Here is a 25,233-nt window from a genome sequence, read left to right on the forward strand (position 1 = left end):
TCCATCAGAGCTAGCTTGGTCAGTGTCTTTGGTGCTGTGTTCTACTACAGTGCAGATGGCCTTAGGAAGAACTGGTGCACTTCAAGGCTCTCGGGGGTTTTGGACTGGGAGTTCAGGAGTTTTTACTTGTCACTGAAATACAAACCTGCAGAATGAGAGAGACAGAAAGAAGATTGTTCTCTGCCATACCTCAGATATATCACATTATACATCACTGCTTTATTTGAAAACTGCTGTGCTCTTCCAAGCTTTGTGGCTGCTAATTGGTACCAAGTACTCTGTACTCAATTTTTTCTCATAATTTAGATTTTTCTAGTTCACATGTTAAACATGCTATTGCTTTCTCATTTGACAGTTTAATACAGGCTGTTCCAAGGTCTCCCTTATGCTCACTCACAGAATAGTTCTAGACAGGCACAGAAACAAAATTTTACATAGAAAAAAAATTGGGGAAACTAGAGTTAACTTGGCTATAGATTCAGTTTCCTTGTACAAATTTTTCTGCAAGTCATGAAAGAACTAAGAGTTTTTGAGATAACTGGAAAAGGTTTTTTCTTCCCTTTCATTATTAATGTCTGTTTTGTCTTGGAACTAGCTTTGCCTTGATAAATGAAAAATGGAGATGAAAATTTTCATATGTGCATTTGGAGCAGGAAGGTCAAAATCAATGATGACTGAAAGCTTACTTTACACTCTTGCTCAACTATCGTCTTGTTATTTCTGTAGAAATTATTTCAGAAATCGTGATTAGATAATTTTGATTCTGTTTGGTTGCAAGTTGGATTTCAATTTTTTAAGTTTACAGTTGCTACATACTGGGTTTAAAAACTTGCAGCAGTTGTTACAGTTATAAAACACAGTACCTGTGTTTTATAATCAATTCTTACTTTAGAAAACTGGCACTGCTCCATGTTCCTCTGTTCCCCATTTCAGGCCTACTGCTACCAGTGCATTGGTTTGGGAAAGGAAGTGGTGTAAAGGGAGCCTTGAGAAGAGCAGGCAGGAGCTCTCCCTACCTTCCATTTGGCAGATGATGAGTAAGCTGCCAGTCCTTTCTTGCCTCACTGAAAAAAGCTGCGTGACAGATGGCCATGTCATCATAAATAAAAATAGATTGTTGTAGTTCAAGACAGCTCAGAGCATGATTTCCACATTGCTTTTCCCCAATGGCTGCTGCCAAGAAGTGCAGAGAGCACTGTGCATAAAATCCCTTTGTCTGTATAGGAAGTAATGCTGGAAAATTAAAATTCCAATTTAAAAGTTTTAAAATTACAAAACTACATCTGCTTTGCAAACAAATGTTGCTGTTGGTTCCCCAGAGAAATGCTGTTTGGTTTGGTCAGTGGGGCAGTGCAATCTGTGAAGTGTGGCTGCAGCACTGAGCTGTTGGATGTGAGCTGCCAGCAGAGCCCCTTTGTACCTCTGCCCCTCTGATCCTTTTGTCCCCAGCCCAGCTACCCATAAAGCCTTTGGAAGAGAGGCTGCTGTGCTGCTGAGCTGCTGCTGCTGTGCTGCATTACGTGTGAGAATCCATCAGTGAAGGGAATGAGGGAATGGCAACCTGCATTCCCCTGCTGGAATAAGCAATGGGTACTTCAGTAGGGACGGTTTTATTGCATTGGTTTCCTGCCCATGGTCACAGATCATCCAAAGAACTCTGCTCTGGTATTTATATACAAGGAAAACAAATACTTAAAGGGATCTTAGATTCTATATGCACCTTACCACCACTAAATTAATTCCTACCTTCCTCTACCTTATTATTACCTTACAGAACTTAATGGTGACATTTACTAGGCAGATAGTCATTAATGGAGAAAAGCCTGGTGCTGTTTTACAGCTTCTAATTCTTTGAAGAGTTCCTGTTCTGATCAATGATTCACTGACTTCCATGTAAGGAAAATCAGACCCTTAATCAGCAAGGAAGTATAGTGTCAGTTACAATGTGCAAGGCCCAAACCACCAAAAGCATGTAAATGATCAAAAACCAGTTTCTATATTTAGCTGCCCCACTTCATAAATAATTAATAACTAGTTGGTGGATGATTTAATCTTAAAATATTTTATTAAGCACTGATAATAATGCAGAAATCCATGTAATAAAACAACTTTAGAGAAAAAGCTAAGTTGAACTGAGTTGCTATAAATATTGCACTTAGAATTCTTATTTTACGTACAAAACTCCTTAAAAAATTGGACAGTTATAAATTAACATCTTCCAAGTAATTGGAATTGGTATGTTTGAGATGAGATGGCTGTGCTGCAAACCTCTGGCTTTCAGCCTTAGGAGGGTCTGTTCTCCTCTGGTACATGGGATGATTTCACTTTGAGCCAGCTGTGCTTATGTGGACAGGAGGGAAGGAAGGGTCAGCGTGGTCATACTGTTGGCAGTCACTTGTATTTCCATGACTTAGGCTAAGTTAAAATGATTTTTCAAGACAGATGATAGAACACAGTTGCAGAGTTCAATTTTGACATGTTTTGTTTTTCAAGGTATTTAGGATCTTTGAGTTCTTAGTCTTAAAACTCATGACAAAGCTGTTGGGATAGATTTTGCCTCTGCCATCTTCTTCTACCTGGCCCATGATGATGTAGTTTAAACCTAGAAAGGAGAGAATGAGATTATGAGACAGAAATCTGGGACATCATTTGGTAAGTACAGTTCTTGACCTGTGGTTTCTGTTCATTTCACTGTTTGTTACCAATGCCTTCCAACATTTCTTCCTTCCTACCTGCAACATTTACTCCCTTACCCATCTTTGCCATGCTTGTTACACCACAAACTAGTTATGTAAAAATCAAGCTAATGCAGAGCTAAGTGTCTACTACATAATTAAATATATAGGGGATACTCTTTAAACACAGACTGTCCAGTCTGAGAGGCACTAGAAGAGCCCATCAACACTGGATAACCTAACCACTGTCACCCAGGGTAGAATATGTCTCATTAATATTGAATATTTTCACATTTGCTCAGCTTGTAGGTTAATGCCCTTAAGCAATAATGCTCTTAAATCTTCTCATTCTCTTTCCCTCTGCAGAGATGTAAATATTTTCCAGATACACACAGAAGCATTCAGGCAAGGTGGACTTAATGAGTGGTAAGACCTGGCTTTGGACAATTCAATTGGATCTGTGTATTTTTATGCCTTAGAAGGGTTGGGGATTTGCAAGGTCTTGGGTTGGAAGGAATGGTATCACAGGGATATAAACAGAAAAGTTCAGATATTATGTAATGGCTCTTAAATAATTCATTGAGATTTAGGATGAGAAACAGAAGTGGTTTGGAGCCAGAAGTCTGCCTAAAAGGAGACAGTTTGTTTCACCAAGGACATTATGATGTCTCCTAGTGTGTAGTTTTCAGATAACTAAAGGCAAAAGCTAATTTCTGATCATGATTTTTCACTTTGTTATTGCCCACTTTGAGATAATATGCTTAAGCTCTGGTAGTATCTAGAATGATATCAGGGTTTTTTTGATGCTTATTAAATTACTTTGACCATTTCCTGCTATGACTCTGTTTATGTTCTCATGTTCTACCTGTTTACTTATGAAGCAAAGCTAAAAACAGTTTTATTTTTTACTTAGTTACTTCAATAAAAAAATGCTCTCACTATTTCTTTTAACACCTTTACCACAATTAACTGGAATTTATGTTGGTTGATCTCTGTATATTACTTAAGGTAGCTTTTAGCAGTACTGGCTGTTTGCAGATACAAATGCTATGAGTATTTCTGTAAAGCTATACATACATTCAGGAGATACACAAGAGTGGAACTTGATTCTGCCATTTCCTGTGACATACTGCTCTTCCAGCTTTAGCAGGCTTGTTGTCTTTCCCTTATAAACAATTGTGTATAAAAACTAGCTCCAGAATACATACATGTAAACACAAAATCTATCTCAGCTTCATCTGAGAAATGAAGCTGAAAATCAGATTTTATCTTGCATCATGTGGCTTTTAAAGAAAAAAGTTCTGCAAACTCCTGTGATCTACGTGAACCTAATCTTTTTCCAGAAAAACAGAAAAATGCAATAAACCTCTGGATTACTGGTTATTTTAAATTTATTTTAATACTAACTGCTGATTGTAGAATAAAACTATGGTAATATTTTTTATTTTTGTGGCTATATTTCTAATAGTAATTTTTATAACTGTTATCTTTTATAAACACACAAAGCAGTTATTACTGTGTACTTACCTCTCCTGATGAGAGGACACTGCTTACACATAACAAGAATTTTGGCACTCATATTCTTGCCAGCTTGCTGGATTGCTAAATTGCCCTCCTTATATACATTAATGATGGATATTGTTGCATGCAGACTGCCAGCCCGTGTTACTGTTGTGATTACAGTTCCAGTTATTACTAAAAGAAAAGACATTTGATATATTTGGTATATTTTTATTATTTTTAGACAAAAATTTTGAGGCATCATAAAAACTTTTTGAGTCTATTAGTGCCTAATAAGGAAACAAACAGTACTGGGAACACTTACTAAAAATACGAGTATCACTGCTAATAATTAACTCACTACTGTCAAATTTTGGTGGTACCAAATATGAAACTGTTCTACAATGTGTCAGTCTCATGCAAACCCAGTTCTCTGATTTCAGTTAAACTGTACAATTTGATACTTCTTTTAATGTGTTGTTTTCAAATTGTGTAGAAGTTGAATTGAAACTCTTCGAGCCAAAATCAGAATTCCCAGCTCTCTGACACTCCCAGATGAGGAGCAGGGAATAGTTAATGCCATAAGAACTAGATTTTGATCTGCCTGAGGCCTAATACAAACTTATTTCAGCTGAATGTATTTACATATCTCTAGTTACCATCTTATCTCCCAAAGACCTCTCAGTATGAAAATCAAGACACCTTCTTTTCCCTAGGATGACTAAATTAACTGGTAAGCCATCTTTATTTATCCAAAGGAAATGGTAATTGGTATTAACAATTTGGTTTATTCTCAGGTCATCTTTTTACACCAGATATTCTATCTAGGATAAATTCGATCTTCAATTATCAAGTATGTACAGCCAGATTTATTTTACAAAACGGCATAATGCACATTTTGGCATTTTGTAAATTTTCACATTATCTTCCTCTAATGCAGAGCTTTTAATTAAATAGAATGTTCCAGGTCAATCAAGAAAAAACTGTGGATGTTAAACTGCTGGGTATTGCAGCTATATTTCTAGGAACAATAAAATGAAATGCATGATGAAAGAGAAATAGTTATTATTTTCTAAAATCATAAATTCTGCAAATAAACTTCAAGTAAATAATATTCTATGAACAGACTTCTTATTCATACCTTAGGATATGCTTGCATTCACAGTAGCATATAAAGTATTTTTACTCTCACTCCTGTCATGGAATAGACTGAAAAATGTCAAGTACTTGACAGAAGATGGGAGAGAAGAATGTGTTTTCTTGCTATGATGCTAGGGGAAAAAAACCAAGCTTTATGTAGTGTCATTTACCCTGAGCCACAAAGCTGGGGTGTGGTCAGTAAGAGGAGACCATTTATGGTCTGGGTTTTTTCCCTGCCCGTTTCTGTTGTGCTGTACCAGCCTGTAGGGGCTGCAGGTTGGAAGGGGCTGTGGTCAGGGCTGGGAGGGGCTCCCTGAGTGCACCCTGAGTGCTCCTTGCCCCAGGGCACAGCCACAGCCTCCCCTGCTGCTGGGCACCATCAGGCACAGCCACCATCAGATCTCCTCAAACCTCATGGGATTAGCAGTGCAGTAAGAGGGAGTCAGCTTAAAATGAAAACAGGGTGGTGGCGGGGAGTTTTCCCATCAAATTGCCAGGCATGTTATAGGGGATTAAAAAAAGATTGCAGTATTAATATGGGAAAATACCCTGACACATAACTGAGCAGATCAGCAGTGCCAGGGCCCGTGCTAATGCACAGCAAACACTGCTTTTCCTGACTGATTTATGTCTGTTACACACAGCAGTGCTTGGAAGCTTCCATCCCTTCTAATTTATTTTCAAAGCATTTTGGAAGCGTATACACTGTGTTGTGGAACAGTCTTGGCTGCTTACAGAAAATGGAGATGACAATCCAGTAACTGAATCAGTGAATCCTGGGGTTGTCTTACATTGTCATTTCCTTCTCAGACTGAGAAGGTAAGTTTGTCTCAGATATCTGTGCAGTGCTTATTTCAGAATATCTCCAAGAATGTACTGAGTGAAACACAGATACTGATGTCAGATACATAGATAAGCTGGTGTAAAAATATCAGCCTATATATTAATGGAAACCCAGAACTACATCTGGGAAAATTTCCTTGAGTCTAAAAACACAGCAGAGAATGAATAAATAAAAAGAAACTTTGCTTCCTTACCAAAGTTGCTTGAACAATAATTGCTTTCTAGAGTCCCACTCCTTTTACACTTCTGCTGGCACAGGGCAACTGTAGGTTTCACAGCTTTTTGGAAGGAAAAAAGTAAATTGAAACTGAAATGAAGCATTTGATACAAATGAAAAGCACGATGTTCAAAAAAGACAAGAAGAAAGATTAATAATCCTGATGTATGCATGAGCCAGAACTGGCATTTCAGGGAAGAGCACCACAGTAACAATATTCCTTCTCTCTGCTGGCACCTCCAGTCACTGTCTGTTCAGGTGTCTCAGCTGGGTCTGTTCCAGCAGCCTGAGAGAATGGAAGTTACTCAAGATTTGTGTGGCATCTGAAGCCTGTCACTGCTGCTGCCATACAGCCCTAGCAGAACACCTCGAGTACCACAACAGGATGTTACAGTAACACTTCCCAGGGAGGGGGTGACCTTTTATTGGAAATTACTACATTGTGATGAAAGGGATCAGAGTTCAAATTCCTCACCTTTTTTTTCCCCAAATTTTTCACATAGCTTCATGTCAGGTAGTGTTGCATAGTTTTTCTTCATGAAACAAGATGTTTGAAGTATGGATTTAACATTAGGGATTGACATTTCCTTTCTGAAATTGAATGCTTTGTTTATAAACAACTGAATACACTTGGCATCTTTTTCCTACTTGGGTGGATGTTCATAGTTTCTGTGCATCATTCCATGTAACATGGTAGGATGCACAGTACTTTAAGGTTTTTATGTCCTTTTCAAATTTGTTTGGAATTAGCCAGTGACATAGGTATTGTAAACATGGAGGTGACACTGACAGATTTAAGAAAAAAACTACAAATCCCTATATAACCTTAATTTCCAAGAAAAACTAAGTTAGTTAGGACAAGTATCTTTGCAGTTTTTTACTTCAAAATGGAGCATTTTGCAAAAGTTTTATTCAGCCTATATTTTTTGAAAAATAACTTCTGACTAACTTCTAATCAGTATTCTTGTACTTCTTTTTAATTGAATAATTTTCCAAGTTTCTAAAAATGAACAAATGATATTAAAATTACTTTGCCTTCAGTGCAATGGCCGAGGCTGTTAGAAGATCTGCACTGCTCATTGTTTTGCTTTTCAAACCCAAAGTTTAAAGGTTAGGCTTCATAGTTTTTTATGTATTTTGGGCTGGTTTGTTCCTTTCTTTCTGCAGTCTTCTTGGTATTTGAGTCTTTAGAAAGTTAAATGCCTCCCACAAGGAAAAGTGTTTTAAAGAACAAGTCACTATGTCAATGGTACAGGTCTGGTGGCAAGTGCTTCCTATCTCAATGCTACACACAGCACACCAAAAATTTAGAATTTAATGTTTCTTGAGTCTTTCAAGTTAGTGTCCATAGTAGGAGGTTAGGAAATCCAGCAGGCAGATGATTCCCAGGTGCATGCCAACGTGGTAGCTGCCAAAATTTTACTGAGGTGCTCTGCTTTTTCTAAATTTAAAACTAGGATTATGTGTTACAAAAGAATCTTGTTTGGTCCTTTTAGGGCACTTCTTTCTTTCTTTTTTTTTTCAGTTTAATAAATTTTGGTTGGTGACCAACTTTGCTATGACTTGTCAGCAGAGGCTGTCTATTGTTTGTAAGGTACTTTAGCAAAACATGAACTGGAGAAGAACTGAAATAAAAGTTTAGTTGCCTAGCACTTTACATGTAGGCACACTGACAGGAAAATGCATGACTTTATCCAATGATATGATAAAGTCATATACCTCACCACAGGTATTGGATTAATCTTCATTACTTTTACAAATGTGTTATAGCATTTATTTATTTCTGCAAGTACTAATATTTGTATGTTCCATAAAGACTGATGTAATTCTTGAAACAGCTTACTAAAGTTTAATATTTTATTCATGCCTGGAGTTCTGTGCAAGTTTAAACAGATCTGATTTGCAAGATAATGAGTCTCTTTGAACTGGACACTTCTGGATGCAACTGATGGCTCAGAAATGTAACTGAACTGTAGAGGTTTGGTTTGCTGTGGTTTGTTTTGAAGATCAGAAATGCCTACACTGTGCAAAACTGATCCCACCTTGAAAGGACTTCTTATTTCTGTCTGCCTGACAAGTCTTTTGAACACCTTGCCTCTGTTGCCCTCTCTAAGATGAAGCAGCATGTTTTTATTTCCTAACACTGATGCTGTCATGGAAATTGATTTGGAGTTAACTGGTAAATTCCACCTCTCTTGCCTGTGGAAAACCCTGAACAGGGTTACTGACAGCCTGGGTTACTTGAGACCAAGTGTTTCAACCAATAAGGTCGTTAACAAGAGCTTTAGAGTGAAGAAGAGCTGAATTATTTATTGTTAGAGTCACATCAGGATGATTTACAGGTCACTATGGTTTCATTTTTTTCATGTTTATTTTTATCTATTTTGAATACCTTCATTAGCAGGATTAAAGCACCACAGCTCCTTGGTTTCCTGCCAACAAGCCATTGCTGCCCTGATTTGTGATGTGCTTTAAGTACAAATCAGGTTATGCCTTGCAAAAACATCATAAATAATTTGGTTTTCTGCTATAATTGTATCTGAAATGCTTCACATTCAGGTTATAGAAATTCTAAGAATTTATCCTTTCAGTATCTCAGTAATGAGGTACTTTTGGCAACACCTTCAGAGAAATCCAGCTCTGATCTTTCATATATGCTGTCTAGTCTTAAATACAAAAGAAGACTTAGTTTTAGTGAGACATATTTCTCTGTAAGTTCCAATCACTAAATATTTTCAAATAAAAATTATGCTAGGAGAGTGTCATATTGACAAGGTCTTGACAGAACCTGAAGAGGGCTCAATTGGCTTCCATACCAATTTTGCTTGATCTTAAAAACTATATGAAGAAAAACACAGTAAGATTTTTACATATCAACAGAAGAAAGAGTTCCTTTAAATAAAACTATTTCCCAAAATATTCAGAAATTTTTATTAAACAGAAATTAGCTTCTCCATTCTTCTATGGAATGTGCTAGTTAACTGTCCAAAATTGAGAAGAGACAGGAAAATTCTCTCAGGTGGAATAAGTTACTTTTATACTGAACTCCTGCCTGGATAGATTTCCTTTAAGAATGTTAAGTGTATTCTCCCTTGAGTATATTCCAGTACTCCCTTGAGTAAATTAATTTTAATTAATTCCTTCAACATTTAAAATACTAACAAACTGTAAAACTTGAATTCTTAATCTCATTTCTATCTTGTATTTCTGTAACTCTCTCCTTGTCCTGGAATAATTAATTTTTATAGGGAATGAAATAGAGCCAGTAAGACTTACTTGAGGTAGCAGGGACTGTTGTGGTTGTAGGCAGAGCTGTAGTTGTGGGTAACTTTTTTGGTCTAAATTTATAATGGCCAATAAAACCATCAGCTGTTAAGCTTAAATCAGATAAAAACTGAACGAGCAGCTCATTTTTCTCAGACAGAATAGGCCTAAAATTGAAAAACAAAATAAAATATTTCCATTCTTTCACATGTCAAAGCCAAAAAGCATTAATAACATTATTAAAAAAAACCAACACTCCAGACTAATACTGAAAAATACACAATGCTTTGCTGGCATGTCATACACTGGTGTTTTGAAGATGAAACGGTGAAATTCATTTCCATTAATCACCTAAACCCCTTGATTCCTGAAGTTTATGTCAATATGAGTATTGTTCAATTCTTCCCAGTGACTTCATTGCAAACTTCACTTCCATGAAATGGAAGGGGTCAGATTAGGAAAGTGGGAAAATACATTGAAGAAATCCTCTGTACACAGGGGAAGTAAGTAAATGGGGTGTTTTAAAATTTGGTTTTGTTTAGTAAAAAAGATATTGCACAATTGGAAGGGCTATGAAAATTCCTTAAGTACTGGATGCTGCAACTCTTCAAGAAACCCAGCAAAAAATAAAATGTTTTGGGTTATTACTTCTGTGGGCTCACTTTTTGTCAATGATTAGATTTTGATTACTCAGGATTTCTTTGAACCCTTAATGAGGTCTTTGAAGTAAAAACTTGTCATTGTTTCCCTTTTTTTTGGCAGATTATCAGAAATCAGTTTACTCTGATGGCCAGGTCTGATTTAACCAAAAGTAAGGGGCTGATTAACTGGAATTCTCTGGATTTAGCTGCCATGGTGGTTGCCCAGATTAGACTTTCCTTGCTGCAGTATTGACACAGCCTGTGGACATAGGAGGGCACTGATTATCAGCTGCCAAGAGCTTTGTTCTGCTTCCTGAACACCAGGACTACAAGGCCAAATCTGAAAGATCTGACCCAGTCTGTGTATCCTGTCTTTTTAAAAAGGGCTGAGAGGAAAGTGAGTCAGATAAAGTGAGGAATAAGCCAAGGGGCCAGAGAGCTCAGCTGGGTCCTGGTCCTTCAGTATCTATAATCAAAACATACACATTATGTTCATGTTCAGCTACCATTACCACTGGTGCCACACCAGTATCAGTAGCACTGGGGTTGTTACAGTGGCTAATGAGGCTTGAGGGACAGCAGAGAACCTGGGCTGGAGCCAGGGTTAGTCATGGAGAGAGAGAAAATGGAGAAAACCTAGAGAGACACAAGATACTAAGCAATTTCTACATGTTCTGTTGGAGGTACAAAACACTGCATTTAATTTAAAGATTAAAATGTTTTAGAAGCCTTGGACAGAACTGTTGGCAAAATGACACACAGTGGCAGTGAAGTTCCCAGCTAAAGGAAGTTACTTACTCTGGTGGACTGTCTCCACAGTACTTCCCAATTCTTTGGGCATCATTGATTTCCCCACCATTAAACACTGCAACGTAGTCATATCTGCAGTAGTTGTCTCTTTCCACATCAAACTTCTCAAACTTTAACTCTATTAGCTAAAGGAAAAATGGAAATAAGTCATTTAGGTTTTGACATGCAGAATTTATTAATAATTCTTGTCGTAAGTGACATCTTCATATAAAGTACTATTTAATTTTTCTTTCAATAAAGGAAAATTCCTTAATCCACTTAATTGTGAAGTATTTTAATCCACATGACTTCTCCAACTAATAGTTCAGCATATGACTCTAATACTCTGTAAAACGTTTTCTTCTCAAATGTATGCAAGTAACTTCTGATAAAGTTATTTTTATGAGTGAATGTTAGTAGGTGTTAGGTGTTACAATGCTCTTAAAATAACTACAGCAAGTGTAAGCAACAGAAAAGGAGCTTTTAATGTCATTGCATCTTTCAAGATACACTAAAGAAAAAGGCAAAGTTGATACAAGGCATTTCACTGACTTCATTAACAGCAGGGCCTAAATCACTGTGGTTGCCAACGCTGTGTATACTTGATGCAGAATTAAAAACAATAGAAATTAAAATGTTGATACAAAGAAAATTAGCAAATAGTAAAACTAAACCCAAGAGAAAGTAAGTACTGAAAGGAACAGTGTTTCCATGTCAGATTTCCATAATTGTTGAGGCTTTACAAGTCATAAATGGGAAATAGTATCATGCTGGTATTTCAGTACTTACGCTATTATCTCCAATGACTTTTATTTATGGAATTTTCTACTTAAAGAAAAAAAAACAACAATGTACAAGAAAACAGAAATGGAATCTACTACTCTGGAATGAAGTCCTGCAGAATGACTCTGTCAGTCATGTGTGGCAAGGAAGAGAAACACAACCCAACTGCTGCATGGAAACAGAGGTAATATATGCATTTAGGTTGCTTCTTTAGATGAAGCATAACAGTATTTAAATCATCTTCCCATAAATAGCACAAATAAGGCTTGAATGACAAGACTGATTTGTGCTGATTGTAGATCAACCTTTATAAAGATCTGACTCAAACAAAGATGGTATTAAATCTTCTAAGATTGTACAAAGAAAAAGAAGTAATTTGTACATGGCATGTACTTTATTTGATTACTGACATAGCAAAAGTTATCTTGTTCTACATTCATAGTAATGATAGCCTGTTATCACCTGATGTCTTAGTTTTGCTTGGATGTAGTTTTGCACTATTAAGATATTTAAGGCATAATTTTGTTAATTTTGTTTCCCATGAAGTATGAGTAACCTTGGGGGACTTGATTTCAGAGATGACTAACAGGCTCGTTTCAAAACCCTCAGTATCATGATGAAAAAATGCACTTTAAATGGAATACCCATCTGAATAACATGTTTGTGATCAAAAAAGATGGTAAAGAAAGAAGTAATGCAACTGGGAATAGAAATGCTAAATTTTTCCATAGCAGGCAAAAGAGCAGGCCATAGTATCTACTTCACTATTGTTCAGTAAGTGCACTTTGCACTGATAAGTGTTTCATGATAGAATAGAAGCTCTTCATGATCAGGAGAAGCTCCTTCATCTTCTGTAATAAATTAAGTAATTATTGGTTTGTATTTGAAACAACAAAACAAGAGTGCCTTGTTTTATTGATCACTTGCTTATGAAAGGGAAATAGAGACAACACCACCTAAATTCTGGCAAATGGAAGACTGGGGAGCTTTTTCTGTGCACTTGAAGAGAGATGCTTATTCACTACTTAATGGAAAATGGCACTGTCAAAATTCTGCGTTTTTTCCATGCAAACAACCACTGTTGCAGTACATGAATAATATATATTTGGAAACAGGTAGATTTGTGGAATAGAATCATCAAAAGGCACAGGATATAATGCCCTTATTTTTATGCTGATATAGCCTTTCTCAAATCTTCTCTGTGAGCTTAGGAAAAGTTCTTAGGCTTATCTAGAGACATTTGGAAAGAACCAAAGTAATCTGCAGTTTACAGATAAGGGTTTAAAAATCACTGCCTATCTATAGGATTGTTAAATGGCCTGTATCTAGCAAACAAGGAACGTGCATTAAAAAGGAATACAGGAAAGACTAAGCTGACATACTGCTTCAGTTCAAGGGAGGAACTGTCTTGGTAAATGCAAAAGTAGGAAAGATCAGAAGAATATATTTATCTGGGGCAGCTTTTTTTATTTCAAGGATTAGTCATGAGCAGAAGATGAAGAGGAAAGTCATCTTTATATGTAAATGAATTTTAAAAGCTGAATGTGGCAAGAAAAGTAACCTACCAAACATGCTTGTCAACCAAAACATTCAATCATTGCAGACCTCCTGCTAAGATACAGAGCAGATGGCTCAGCAGCAACCAGAAAATGTGCAGCTAGGATTGAGATTCGCCCTCCAGTGTAGGGAACACACTTGTGGTTTGCCATGGCACATCTCCTCAGCTCCTAATGAAGGGGGAACATATGCTCTCATGGCATCTAGCTAATAAAGCAAGCATGTTATGCGATGGAGCCTTCAAAATACGAAATAGAATAAACTGCTTTTATTAAATTCAATCAGCTCCACCTGGGTACCTCAAGAGTAAATGCTCAAACATTGTTAGACTCAAATGCAGCATTGGTCATCATCACGTTTGGTGCTGAGACAATCACATGCCCTGACTTCATTTGCATGGTATTTTTTGAATTAAGAAAATAATGTTTAAACCCTCCTTGGCTTAAAAGCCTCAGCAGTCACAGATGCTTTAATGGGATTAATTTCGGGGGGTGTACCAGTGCGTGGCCCCTGGGGCTATAGGGGAGAGTAAGGCGGGACGGCCGGAGCGTGGCCGTGCCTGTGCCCGCCGTGCTGTGCCCTCCGTGCCGGCCGGGTGCCACCGCAATGTCCCGGGCCAGCGTGGGCAGCCGCCCGCTCTGTAGTGTGGGTCCCTGCAGGCGCTGGAAGCTGAGCTGTGTCAGCAGGGCCCTGGCAGCGCCTTACCTGGTTCTTCGGGGCTACGATGTGCCAGGAACAGGTGACTCCTGCGGGGTAGTCCCGCTCTGGCCAGTTGGGCGTGTGGAAGGAGCCCGAGGGTTTCTCCAGCCGTCCCCCGCAGTACTGGTCCCCTGCAAGGCAGCACAGCGCGGGCCCTGAGGGCGGCGGCCGTGCTGAGGGCGCCTCCGCCACAGCCCGCCCAGACACGGCCGAGCCCTCCGCCCCAGCTGAGGCACCTCTGGCAAAACACAGCTAATAAACGGCAAAAAACCAGAGAGAGAGAAGCATTCCTGCAAACACTGGAGGAGGAGAAGCCGCAGGTACTGGAGGAGCCATCCCCGCAGCCCATGGCAGCGATGGTGGGGCTGACAGGCACTCACAAAGAACTGCAGCCTGGGGAGCGTTCTTGATGGAGAGGGGTCTTTCTTCCATATCTCCTGCCCTCAGTTCCAAATTAAAAACTCCATCAGGTGTGTAATCCTTATCTACAATATTACTATGAACCTTCTCCTTAAATTAACTACATCCAGGCAAAGTTATTTAATGTATCGTTCAATACAAGTTTACAACTGGTAGGCCTGATAAATTACTCACCACCTGCACTGCCTCTGCCTCTGCCCAACAACCTGTCTAGTTGGGAACCATACCAGTAGCAAAAGCCTTGAAAAAGAGTCACTAACTAGGGCAATACCACCTCCCTGTGACCTCCCAGCCTCTCACTGTTCATACCCTTCCCAAGCACCAGACAATGCCTTTATTTTTAGTAATATCTGATAAATTTTGCTTTGATATGTTTTTGTAAGTGGTTTTAAACCAGGATAGACAATCCACAATGTCCCCTGGTACAGTGTTCTACTGATTCACAGGCCACAGAGAAAAATCACCCTCTCCTTTCCCTTGCAGCCACTTGCTCATCTGGCTTTTATATTGAAAGAGATGGACTGAGGTCCTCAGTCACTTCCTCCACACCAGTCATGACTTCAAAGCCCCCTCCTACAGTCCCTTTGACTTCTCTTTTCCAGCATGAAGAAGTCCATGCTGTGCAGTTGATCTTTGTGTAGGTGATGCTCTTTTAACTCTATCATACTTTTTGTGTCTGATTCCTTCCAATAATTTGATCATAATCAGTTCTGAGATGGGAACATCAGAAAGGCACACTTTATTCAAGATGTACATGCATTATGGATTTATAAGGGCGTGCTTTTTGTTGTTGTTGTTTGGTCTTTATTTTATTTTCTAAAAATTAAGTTTATGTTTCTTTTTTGATACCTATTAAGCACTGAATTGATGCTCAACTACTGTATTCATAAATTATCTACTTTAAACCTAAGCTCTCATTCCAAAACAGTAAGAGTAAATTCAGAACTTGCTGAATTTACTGTACTGTACACAAAGTTAGGGTGTTTTCCCCTTATATGCAACATTTATCTATATTGAATTTAATTTGTCCTTTTAATGGATAGTTATTACCAGTTTACTACTAGGTACAGTTCTTCCACTACTCTTAGACTTGTCAGCCTTTGTCCTTACTACGTGATGAACTAAGATGGCTAAACAGTTACACTTTGCTATTTGCTAAGCAAGGTAATTAAAAAATATGTTGAATAGCACAATCTCTAATATCACTGGCACCAAATCTTTTTAAGCATTAATGTGGCTCTGGATAGAGCCGAGTTCTATTTCTCCTCAGCACATATGTAATGGTTAATTACCTCTTTCGTGTGGTTCTGCCGCAGAAAACTTGGCAATGAATCCACTCCCAGCAGTGTTAGCATCTGAAGTCATCTGCACCAACATTTTATTGCTGCTGGACACCAGGGCCCCTGGTTTGACAGTGCCACAGAACCTGCCGATGCGCTGCCCGTTGGCGTGGCCACTGTAGACATCCACGAAGTCATAGCGGCACAGGCTGTCGCTCTCCAGGTCCAAGTACCGGAAAGAAAGAACCACCACTTTTCCCTCTGGGACCTGCAGAGGAAGGGAAGGAGGGAGACATGCATCTGCAAGGGTGACCACATGCCTATCAGATCCCACTGTTTGCACTACTGTTTTCATGCCCTTCACCTCCTGTTCAGATGAGCTCTTTTTATCAACTGTATTCCAGGCACAGCAGTTTTTAGAGTAACTTGGACCAATCCTTAATAGAAGGTTCTGGCCATCTCTTGCCATTATCTTATTTCTGATCCAGAGTATCTGCTAGTCAGGCTCATGCAGTAAATTATAAACCAGTTCAGCTTGGTGTGTTTCTCTTATTTTCTGCTGAAAGTGTAGAATCAGCCATGCAGCTCCCTGTCACCAAGCAAAGTGAGGAGGACGAGATTAATATGAAAAAAATATGGAGAAAAATAATTTACCATTTTAAACAAATGAAATGGCCTCTCTCTCTGATTTGTGTTACCAAGTTTCACAGTTTGAAGGAGTTTTTTAATTTACTGACATACATATCACATTTATAAATAAAATTGGAAATTTTATGGCTAATACTGTACAACCCTAATATTTAGTTACTTGAGTGTCTGCAGTGAAATAATTCTATTTGGAAAGACAATGTAAAACTATAAACAGAGAATTCAAAAGAACCACTAGTGGGTGTCCTCAATACAGAAGAGAGGTTTTTTTCTGAAACATCTGAGGAAATGTAAGACAGGGCAAATCTTCTTACATGTCTGCATATGGACATTGCAAAAGAGACAAGAGTACAGAGAAGGATGTAAATTAAGACAACATAATTGTTTACAAGGAGAAGAACATTTCCTAGGATACAGTTACAAGCTTTTAAGAGAAAAATCAGCATACTGAGAAGTGAAAACTGTTCTAATAAAGCACTTAATGCTGTGTAACAGAACTGAAGAAGGGAAACAGTATTTTAAAGTATAGAGAGACCCTAGACAGGCAAGTGTAATTATCTGCATTCAATCCATATCATGGTAGAGTGGTTAGCTATTAAAATAATTGCAGCTGTTCTGCTTTACTGAGACACTACTGTAATTTTCTGCTTTAAACATACATTTAATATATCTGCATTAAGTTCATATTTAAGCAACGTTATTTAAGAGTCCATGAATTTTTTTCATTCCTTAACAGTGACTCATTTTAAAACACTGGTTTGAAATAAACTAAAACTAAACTGTTCCTATATGAAATTGTCAAACTGTTTTAACATTGAGTCTCAACAGTTAAAAATTGCTTGTCAAGTATAGATGGAAGTGCTATAAATGGAAGTGACTGCTTTAACCCACAGAAGATACTGACAGAAGCCACAGCTCTAGATGTACTGAAAATGTGCTGTAGGTGTGTTCAGGTTACTCTTTCGTGTGGCTGCTTTCAGGCCCAGTGCTGATACTGATCCTGCAGCAGGACAGAGTTCTGCTTGAGCTGTTCTCAGCTGCCCAGGGTCCATGTGCACACTTCCTGACCAGCTCCACTGCAGTTCCTGCTGCTGGTTTCAGAGAATTTTCCTTTTAAGTTCAAAGTTCTCTCAAAAATGCATTCAGGGCCCCACATCACTGCTCCTACTACAAAACCACTACTAGCATAATCTTGAATTTATTCCTTGAATCACTGCTCTCACATCTAAATCTCTTATTGCATTCACTTGTATTCTGGTCTGAATCACTAAGGAGCATTAAGGCTTGGTCATTTTAACATAAAATGAGCTAAAATGAACTTGGTACTCCTGCCAGAAGATCTGACTATTATTTACTACAAAAGTCTGTGTGACTGGACAAGTCAATTCAGAAATGCTGACTGTAAAATTAGTTACAGAAACCTTTTTTCCAGAAGTATGTATGTAAAATAGCATATCCTCTTTTGGGGTGGAACAGTCATTTTCGTAAGTTTATCCAACTGGTATGACAGGATGCAAACGGGGTGACCTTTAAAGGTTATCATGTTTAAAAATAAACTATCATACCTACAGTTAAGTTTGTCCAACATATTCCACAACAGTGTCTTGCAGCTTTGGCTAAAGCTTGCCCATCTTTAAGATATTTCCCCTTTTCCTTCCCCTGTTTTTGAAAGCTGAGCACAAGTTGCTCTAGCATATTAGATTAAACAGTTTTATCAATGCTTATGAGATTTTTCCCTATTTTCTCAGCCTGAATTACTTCTTTGAATATACCTGCTCTCTCCCAGTGTTCAAAAAAGGAAGTGGAAATGTGAGAGGTGGCTGGTTCTGGGGTAAAAAAAGGTCATTTTGCTGTCCTTGTAGAATTGCACTCCGATTTAGCCAAGTGGTTAGCACTCAGTAACGCTGATGGTACTCACTGACAGCCTGGTCCAGCTGACCCAGCACTGCTCTACTCACACCAGCCCCAAGGCACTCACTGTGCCCCTGGACATGCCACTCTCTTGCCACCCCAGGACGTGGGACAGAGCCCTGCTCAGGAGGGAGAGGATGCCAAAGCAGCCAAACCCGAACTGCAGTCAGCCATTCACTCAAGCCGTAGGTTTTGTGGTTCATGGTATCAGCGATTCTGTGCAGCGTTCTGCTTCCTTCTCCTCTCCCCACCACTGGCTATGCTGTACTGTACTATCTTTCTAATTATATTTCATTGTAGCTTTTAATCTCTGCTTCTGTCAGTTTAGTCTATTTGAACTTGGTCAAGACTCTTCCCCATAGATGTACTGACTTCTGTTTCATGACAGTCTGTTAAAAAATGGGTAGGAAAAACTCAGCCACATGGTCGTGAACGTTTAACATGGAGCCTGCTGTAGGTTTTAGTTGTCAGAATAATCCTTGCTCATGTTTAGCTGAATTTGGAGAGGTAAGTCATTTAAAGAAACGTGGCAGGCCCTTAATTACAGTCACTACTTACTGCTATTACTTTTATTTTTAAAATATACTTGCTTATTAAAATATTTGTCATTCACAAAAATAACAAATTTTTTTCAGTATGTTAAATCAGTTAAAATTTTGTGGTCTGAGTAGATGACAATCAGAAGTGCAGAGGATGCTGGTTCCACATTCCGGCAGCAGCTGTTCCAGTTTGCAGCTACTCCCAAGGAATCTTGGGCTAAATACAGGCATCTTTGCATAACTGGGCTTTTCTTTGATTTCTACCATTTTGCTTCTTTAAATGTTGAGAACTAATGTGCTAAAATCTGCCAATGGCTGTCCCAGGACATTTAAAATATTGTTCCATGAGAAACACAGGGGAGCAAGCAAAGGCCAGCATGACTCAGTATTGTTTACTTTGAGCCACATCTGAGCCTGATGCAGTAAGATGGGACACCTCAGAGGAAGAACTGGAAGGAATTCAGCTCTTAAAAGAAAAGGGAAAAAAAAGAGGGAGGAGTCAAAGGAAGAATGATGTGATGCCTCCTCTGCAGGGTGTGCCTTATTTTTGTTTTATCCATCCAGCTGGTATCTTTCAACAACAGAGGCACTTCATCCTCTGCCTCTCCTTGTTACAAAGAGGGCAACTGACCCATACTCACTCTCTGCTTCCCTTCTTATTTTAACTCTACAAACTACTTTAGGTTCAAAAATTACGATGCTGAACTAATGCCTTACTCCTATGGAAGGCTAAAGAAATATTTAGAGGGAGTTTTTGTACAGCATAATTCCCTAAAATCATCTGTGTAGATTACTAAACTCTTCAAAAGGGCATGATTATTCCATATATACAACACACCTCAAAATAAGGTTGTGAGATTGTTTTTGGTTATCATTCATTGCAGATATTTCATATCACGTTAATCAAAGTTCAGTTACCTTTAAAGTAGTGATGCTGTTTTTCTGTTGTTGTGACTGAATACAAAGCCCTCTTCATCAAAATTACATGGTTTAGACTATTTACTTTGAAGGGAGGAAACCCCTTAAATGCCAACTTTCACAAATATAGTTTGTCTAACTTTTACACCTGGGTTTATATTGGGTTGAATATATATATTGATATATGTTTAATACAAAAATGCTGCTTGTATGCTTTGCTATAGCAGTCCTAGGTAGAGTTGAAAGATACAACAGCTACCTGCAAGCCAAATGTATTATTTCTCTCTTCTGAGAATGAATGTAGAAGCTATTTGGAGTTACATCCTGGGAAGAACTATGATTTCTGCCTAGTTTCTTGTTCTCTATCTCCATCTCCAATTTTAAAAATTTGTATTAGCTTGCTCTTCCTGACAAGGGCACTAGATTCTGTTCATCTTTTTCTTTTCCAGCAATACAACCAATGTGTAAAGACCTGTTTTCTACTGGAAGGGCATACGAAAATGAACACTTAAAACACAGAAAAAATTATTTAAAATATTCTGCTCCCTCAGGGCAGATTCCCAACTGCCCTGATAAGTAAAATTTTCAAACTTTGCTTATTGTCAGCAAACCTGCTGGAACGCAGCTCCTGAACCTATAAAAACATAACCTTACATAACTCTGACAGTTTCCAGTATTATTGTTGCACATAAAGTTGTTGGAGTTTTATGGGAACTAAGCAGCCTGCCAGAAAAACATAGGACAGCAGTTCAAATTCTTGGACTATGTGACACTTTTATGTGAGGTGATGGCCAAGAAGGATTACAGAGTATTAAAAGTAAGTGTATATGACATATTTCAGATAAAGCTATATACATTACTATAGGAAAGGAAATAGCTGTACAAATGACTTAGCAAAGCCAGTGAAAAGCTGCTGGGTAGTGTGCCAAGGCTGTAATAGAACCACAAGCATGTGCTGAACACTTCTTAGAGCTCTTAGAATAGAGAAGCTGTTTTCTTTAGCCAGCTGAAAAAGTCCCAGTCTCTTGAAATAACAGAACCATAATTGAGTTAGACTCTTCCAGCTTTAGCAAACTAGTTGGAAAGAATTCAGATGATACCTGAATGCTACATTGCTTTATCTGTATTACCTGTAATGTTTTCTAAACCTGTTTTCCTCTAAAGAACGAATTAGCTCTCATTCTGCCTTTCTTTCTGCATTTCTTGTGCAGATGATGAAATTCTGTAGTTGAGAAAACAAGAGCTTCACGCTTCTCATGACCCAGACATAAAGTAAATCAACGTCTCTATCAGTCTTGCAGGCTTGTCAGATCCTGCATTAGGAGAGTGTTTTCAGAAAGGTGTTCACAGCCCTTGGCTAAAACGGACAGGCAAATGTCTTATTCACTTTCTAAGACCAGATGCTAAATGAGGAAGACTAACAGTAAATACAGAGTATTTCTTCATGACACTGTAACTGGCTTTCTTACTTGGGTGCTATTACAAGCTATTCTGGGCCTCAGCAATATTTGGTGAAAGGATTTTGTTGTATGAATTCAGGCTAACCAGACCCTTGAGTGTACCATTTTGCCACAGTATGGTAAACCATGGTCTTTTTAAACAGAGTACAGGCTTAGTCTTGCAGGTTTATTAGTCTTGCCTTCCCTGCATCCTTCCTGCATGCCCCAGAGACACAGAGCATTCTACAGTTGATGGGGGAAAAGAAATCAGCTTGGCTTAGTGAACATTATTTTTAACAAAACAGGCGTTAAATGGGCTGAGGGCACAAGCAAGCCTGGACTACCCAGTTGTGCAGCCCTTCTCTGGCTTTGTGCAAACCACAGAGGACAAGCAGGAGGCAGTCAAATGGCAGCACAGCAGAACACTGGGAGTCAGGGTGATCATGAAATGACAGAAGCCATCGAATTCCTCCCATTGCCAAAAAAGCTCAAGTGCAGACACAGCTCTGCTACAGCTCTGTAGAAATGCTTCTCACCTGTGCCCAGGCTCACCTGGATGTTGGCATCTTGTTAGCAACAGCCACATAAAGTCTGCAATTAAAGCACTCTCTATGGACTTTCTAAGTACAATAATTTGTTCTCTTCTCCCTCTACCCCCCAGATTTGAAGGGCAGACACATGACATGATTCAGTAATTGCTTCTTTAGTGCTGCCTCCATTTGTTATTGAAGTTTTTTAGTGGTAAAAACTTCATGCTGTTATAAGCAAAATTATTATCTCCCTCCAGATTCAATTTTGATCTTTTGAACATCTAATACTGAGTTACACTGGTAAACTCATTTTGTATGTTTTTCCCTTTTATTTAAGGCATGTGTTTTTGATTCCAAATGCAATTTGCATCTGCTCCTCAGACTGCAAGGTAGGCCATGCTGCCTGCTGTCACCTCAGCCCCTCGATAGCAAGGAAGCAAGTTTATGGGCATGCACCACTCTTCACATCCTCTTTGGGATAAGGTCAGACACAGCTCAAAGGTAACCTCTAACTGACCCCAATAATACTGCAACAGAAAGGTGCAGAAAGCAGCTCTGCAGCTTCACTGGGATCTTTCAGATAAAACAATTAAAATCACAGCACTCATTTGGTACGAGAATTGTTTTAAAGTGAACATTGTAAACAGATCAATGTCTCCTGCTCTGCGTCAGCATCTCTATAGTAGCAGGAAACAATTATCCTGTGACATCCTACTCTCCTGCCAACACCTAACCTGTGATGCAGTCTTTCAACTGAACTTGTCTTTAGTGATCCTGTCAACACACAGACGAACTTATTTTTTATGCCATACAATTTTTTCTGTAAGCCCAAATGTCAGAAGAGTTCTTGGTGAACTATGTCTAAAAAAGAGAGGAAATTTGGTGGGCAGTTTCAGAGGGTTTAATTTGTGCAGATATGAGGAAGAGTAATCATTCACTCACATCCCCTTCTCTGAGTCTGTGGATAAGGACATCCAGACCAGAAGTATTTAGTCCTAATTGTTTCATGGAATCTGTTGTCCATGAATATGGTATCTCTGCCCTACAGCCTCATTTCAGCATCAAAATATCAATTGTGCCACATGGTTCCATTTCACATAGTCATTTATAAATGTAACAGCACTTCCCTACTGCTCTCATCTTGCTGTATGACAGACTCCAGATGTCCTGGCTGGCAGAACACTGCTAGCAGCACACTTCAAGCAAACCTGCCTGAATTTTTTGGGGTTTTTATGTCTTCTTGCCAAAAAACTTTGCTTTTCATGCTTTCCACCTCAAATCTTTCCTTTGACAGAACTCACTATTGCTTTCCACAGTGACAGAGGGGAGATGTTTCCTTGTAAATGAGTTAATTTAAAACAGTTAGAGGTGCATCAGGGAAGTCAATGAAAATTTACTTCTGATATGAGGCAAGGCCAGTTTGTTTCAGCCACTATTATCATGTTACATCAGCCCTAAAAAGCTCCAGATAGTTGAGCTACTTTGAGTAACCGAGTTCATTATTGCACATATATTACCCCATGTAAAACACAGTTTAACAACAAATAACTGTTCATTGTCTTCAGCACTGATTTTGTGGTATTAAAAATTCTTACGGTGATTTTCCAAGTACATTTGCTGTTTGGTGGGTAGATGCCAGGAAATCCTTCACTCCCAATAAACCCTGACTCTCCAGATACAACTCCTCCACATGTAAATGTAGGCCTGAGAATAATAGAAAACAAAATTCATTTATTCTTTGTATAAGGGGCACAAACTGTCTCAACAGCTTATATATTTAAAGCCATTGCTAACATGGAATATGTTTAATCATTTACATAAAATCACTATTGATATAGAATATGCAATTTAATGTGCGAACTTGGGTGTAGAAAAAATTAACTACTTGGGCCTTAATTCTGGGTCAGCACAGACTGTTATCTCTCCCTCCTTTTTTACTTCCTAAGACCAGTGGTGTGCCAATGTGATACATCATTGCAAACTGCTATTATAATGGAAAAATAATTATTAAAAAGTCATTAGCAATGACTTTTTATAGAACATATAATAGTAGTTAAAATAGCATTGATATAAAAATTACTTCTCATTCCTTTCTATGCTTTGAACTTACATATTTTAATCAAGGAAGTCTCTGATACCTTTTTGTACCTCAGTAGCACAACCCACCCAGTGCTGAGCCCCGCTCCTGGTGCTGAGCCCTGTGGCCCAGCTGTGCTCAGGGCTCAGCTCAGGTGCTGGTGCCGGCTCCGGACACGCGAGAAACCCTGGAAAACCTGCGTGGAACCTCTGCTACCGCTGAGCACACGAGGGTGAGCGAACGCCCTGCCGAGCTTTAGACAGCGGCATGCCTCACCCTATCATACTGTTATGTTAGAGAGGTTACAGACTCCCGCACGGCTGCTCGCAGGGTCCCGGGCTCCGTGGGCAATGCTCCTGCCCTGATGCAGTCACGGGCACGGAAACTCCCGCGCACCCCACGGAGGCACGGTGGGAACGCGACTGCAGGGGACGAAGGGAGGGGAGGGCGCAGCGGGAGCTGCGCGGGGACCGAGCGCGCCGTACCTGTGCGGGGGGGCGGCGGGACGCGCCGCCGCCAGCAGCAGCAGAGACGGCGGCAGCAGCAGCAGCAGCAGCGGCGGCAGCGGGACGGCGGGCGGCATCTCAGCGCGGCAGCGGCGACTGGGGCAGGGCTGGGGCCGCGGAGCCGCTACTCCGACCGCCGCCTGCTCCTCCTGTGGCTGCCAAGGCCGGGGGAGGAGGCAAAGGCTTCCGCGGCCCTCCGCCCCCAGGGCAGGGGCCCGGGCAGGGCCGCCCTCTCTCCCCGCGCGGGGCGCGGGCGCTGCCCCGGGTGTGCCCGGCCCCGCCCCGGTGCCTCCCGGGGGCTGCGGGCTCGGCCCCGCGCCCTTCGCGCCCGCGGGTGCTGCCCCGGGTGCAGCGCCCCCCGTCCGCCGCCGCGGCCCGAGCCCGCAGCCCCCCGCGACGCCCCGCTGCCGTCCTCAGGTGGCACAGGGCGGGTGTTTGTCCCGGGCATGAATGAACTCAGTGTTACCGGCTGTGCGATCGTCTGCAGCTCCGCCAAAGCTTGAAAAATAGTAGTGCTGCTTTGAAATTTCGTCTTTATTTAAATTCTAAAGTAAACTTGAAATGCTTCGTTTTGTTTACCGGTGGGTAATCCTGACCCATTTAGTAGCCTTTTCGCTCTGGCTGTGAAGGATACTCTTTAAAAGGCCGTGGCAGAGCATTCAGTGATGAACTCAATACTTGGGTGTTTTACAGAATTTGGGCCAAAGTTGTTTGAGAAAAGAAATGAAAAATTAAGCCAGTATTCTTATTTTGAACACGGTATTCTTGTTGAATATGACATTTGAAAAACACCACATTGTTAGTGCCATTGAACAATGACATACAGATTATCACATCAATAAGTGATAATTTATGTT

General features: G+C 39.7%; 1 protein-coding gene and 1 long non-coding RNA gene across 2 annotated transcripts; one reads left to right on the plus strand and one right to left on the minus strand.

The window, feature by feature from the left end:
* Nucleotides 1–904: 904 nt before the first annotated feature.
* On the plus strand, nucleotides 905–4,118 carry LOC118690087 (uncharacterized). The gene is made up of 3 exons (XR_004980737.1): nucleotides 905–1,037; nucleotides 2,494–2,652; nucleotides 3,042–4,118. It is a non-coding gene; the product is annotated as an uncharacterized LOC118690087 (long non-coding RNA).
* PCOLCE2 (procollagen C-endopeptidase enhancer 2) lies at nucleotides 2,040–24,513 on the minus strand. Its single transcript, XM_036388798.2, has 9 exons — nucleotides 24,356–24,513; nucleotides 23,389–23,497; nucleotides 15,821–16,076; nucleotides 14,115–14,239; nucleotides 11,079–11,215; nucleotides 9,652–9,806; nucleotides 6,353–6,436; nucleotides 4,203–4,370; nucleotides 2,040–2,602 (listed from the first exon to the last, which is right to left on the minus strand). The coding sequence occupies exons 1-9, from the start codon at nucleotides 24,451–24,453 to the stop codon at nucleotides 2,466–2,468; spliced, it is 1,269 nt and encodes a 422-aa protein (XP_036244691.1). The 5' UTR covers nucleotides 24,454–24,513; the 3' UTR covers nucleotides 2,040–2,465.
* Between the last annotated feature and the right edge of the window lie 720 nt (nucleotides 24,514–25,233).

The sequence above is a fragment of the Molothrus ater genome, chromosome 10, assembly GCF_012460135.2.
Source record: "Molothrus ater isolate BHLD 08-10-18 breed brown headed cowbird chromosome 10, BPBGC_Mater_1.1, whole genome shotgun sequence".
NCBI lineage: Eukaryota > Metazoa > Chordata > Aves > Passeriformes > Icteridae > Molothrus > Molothrus ater.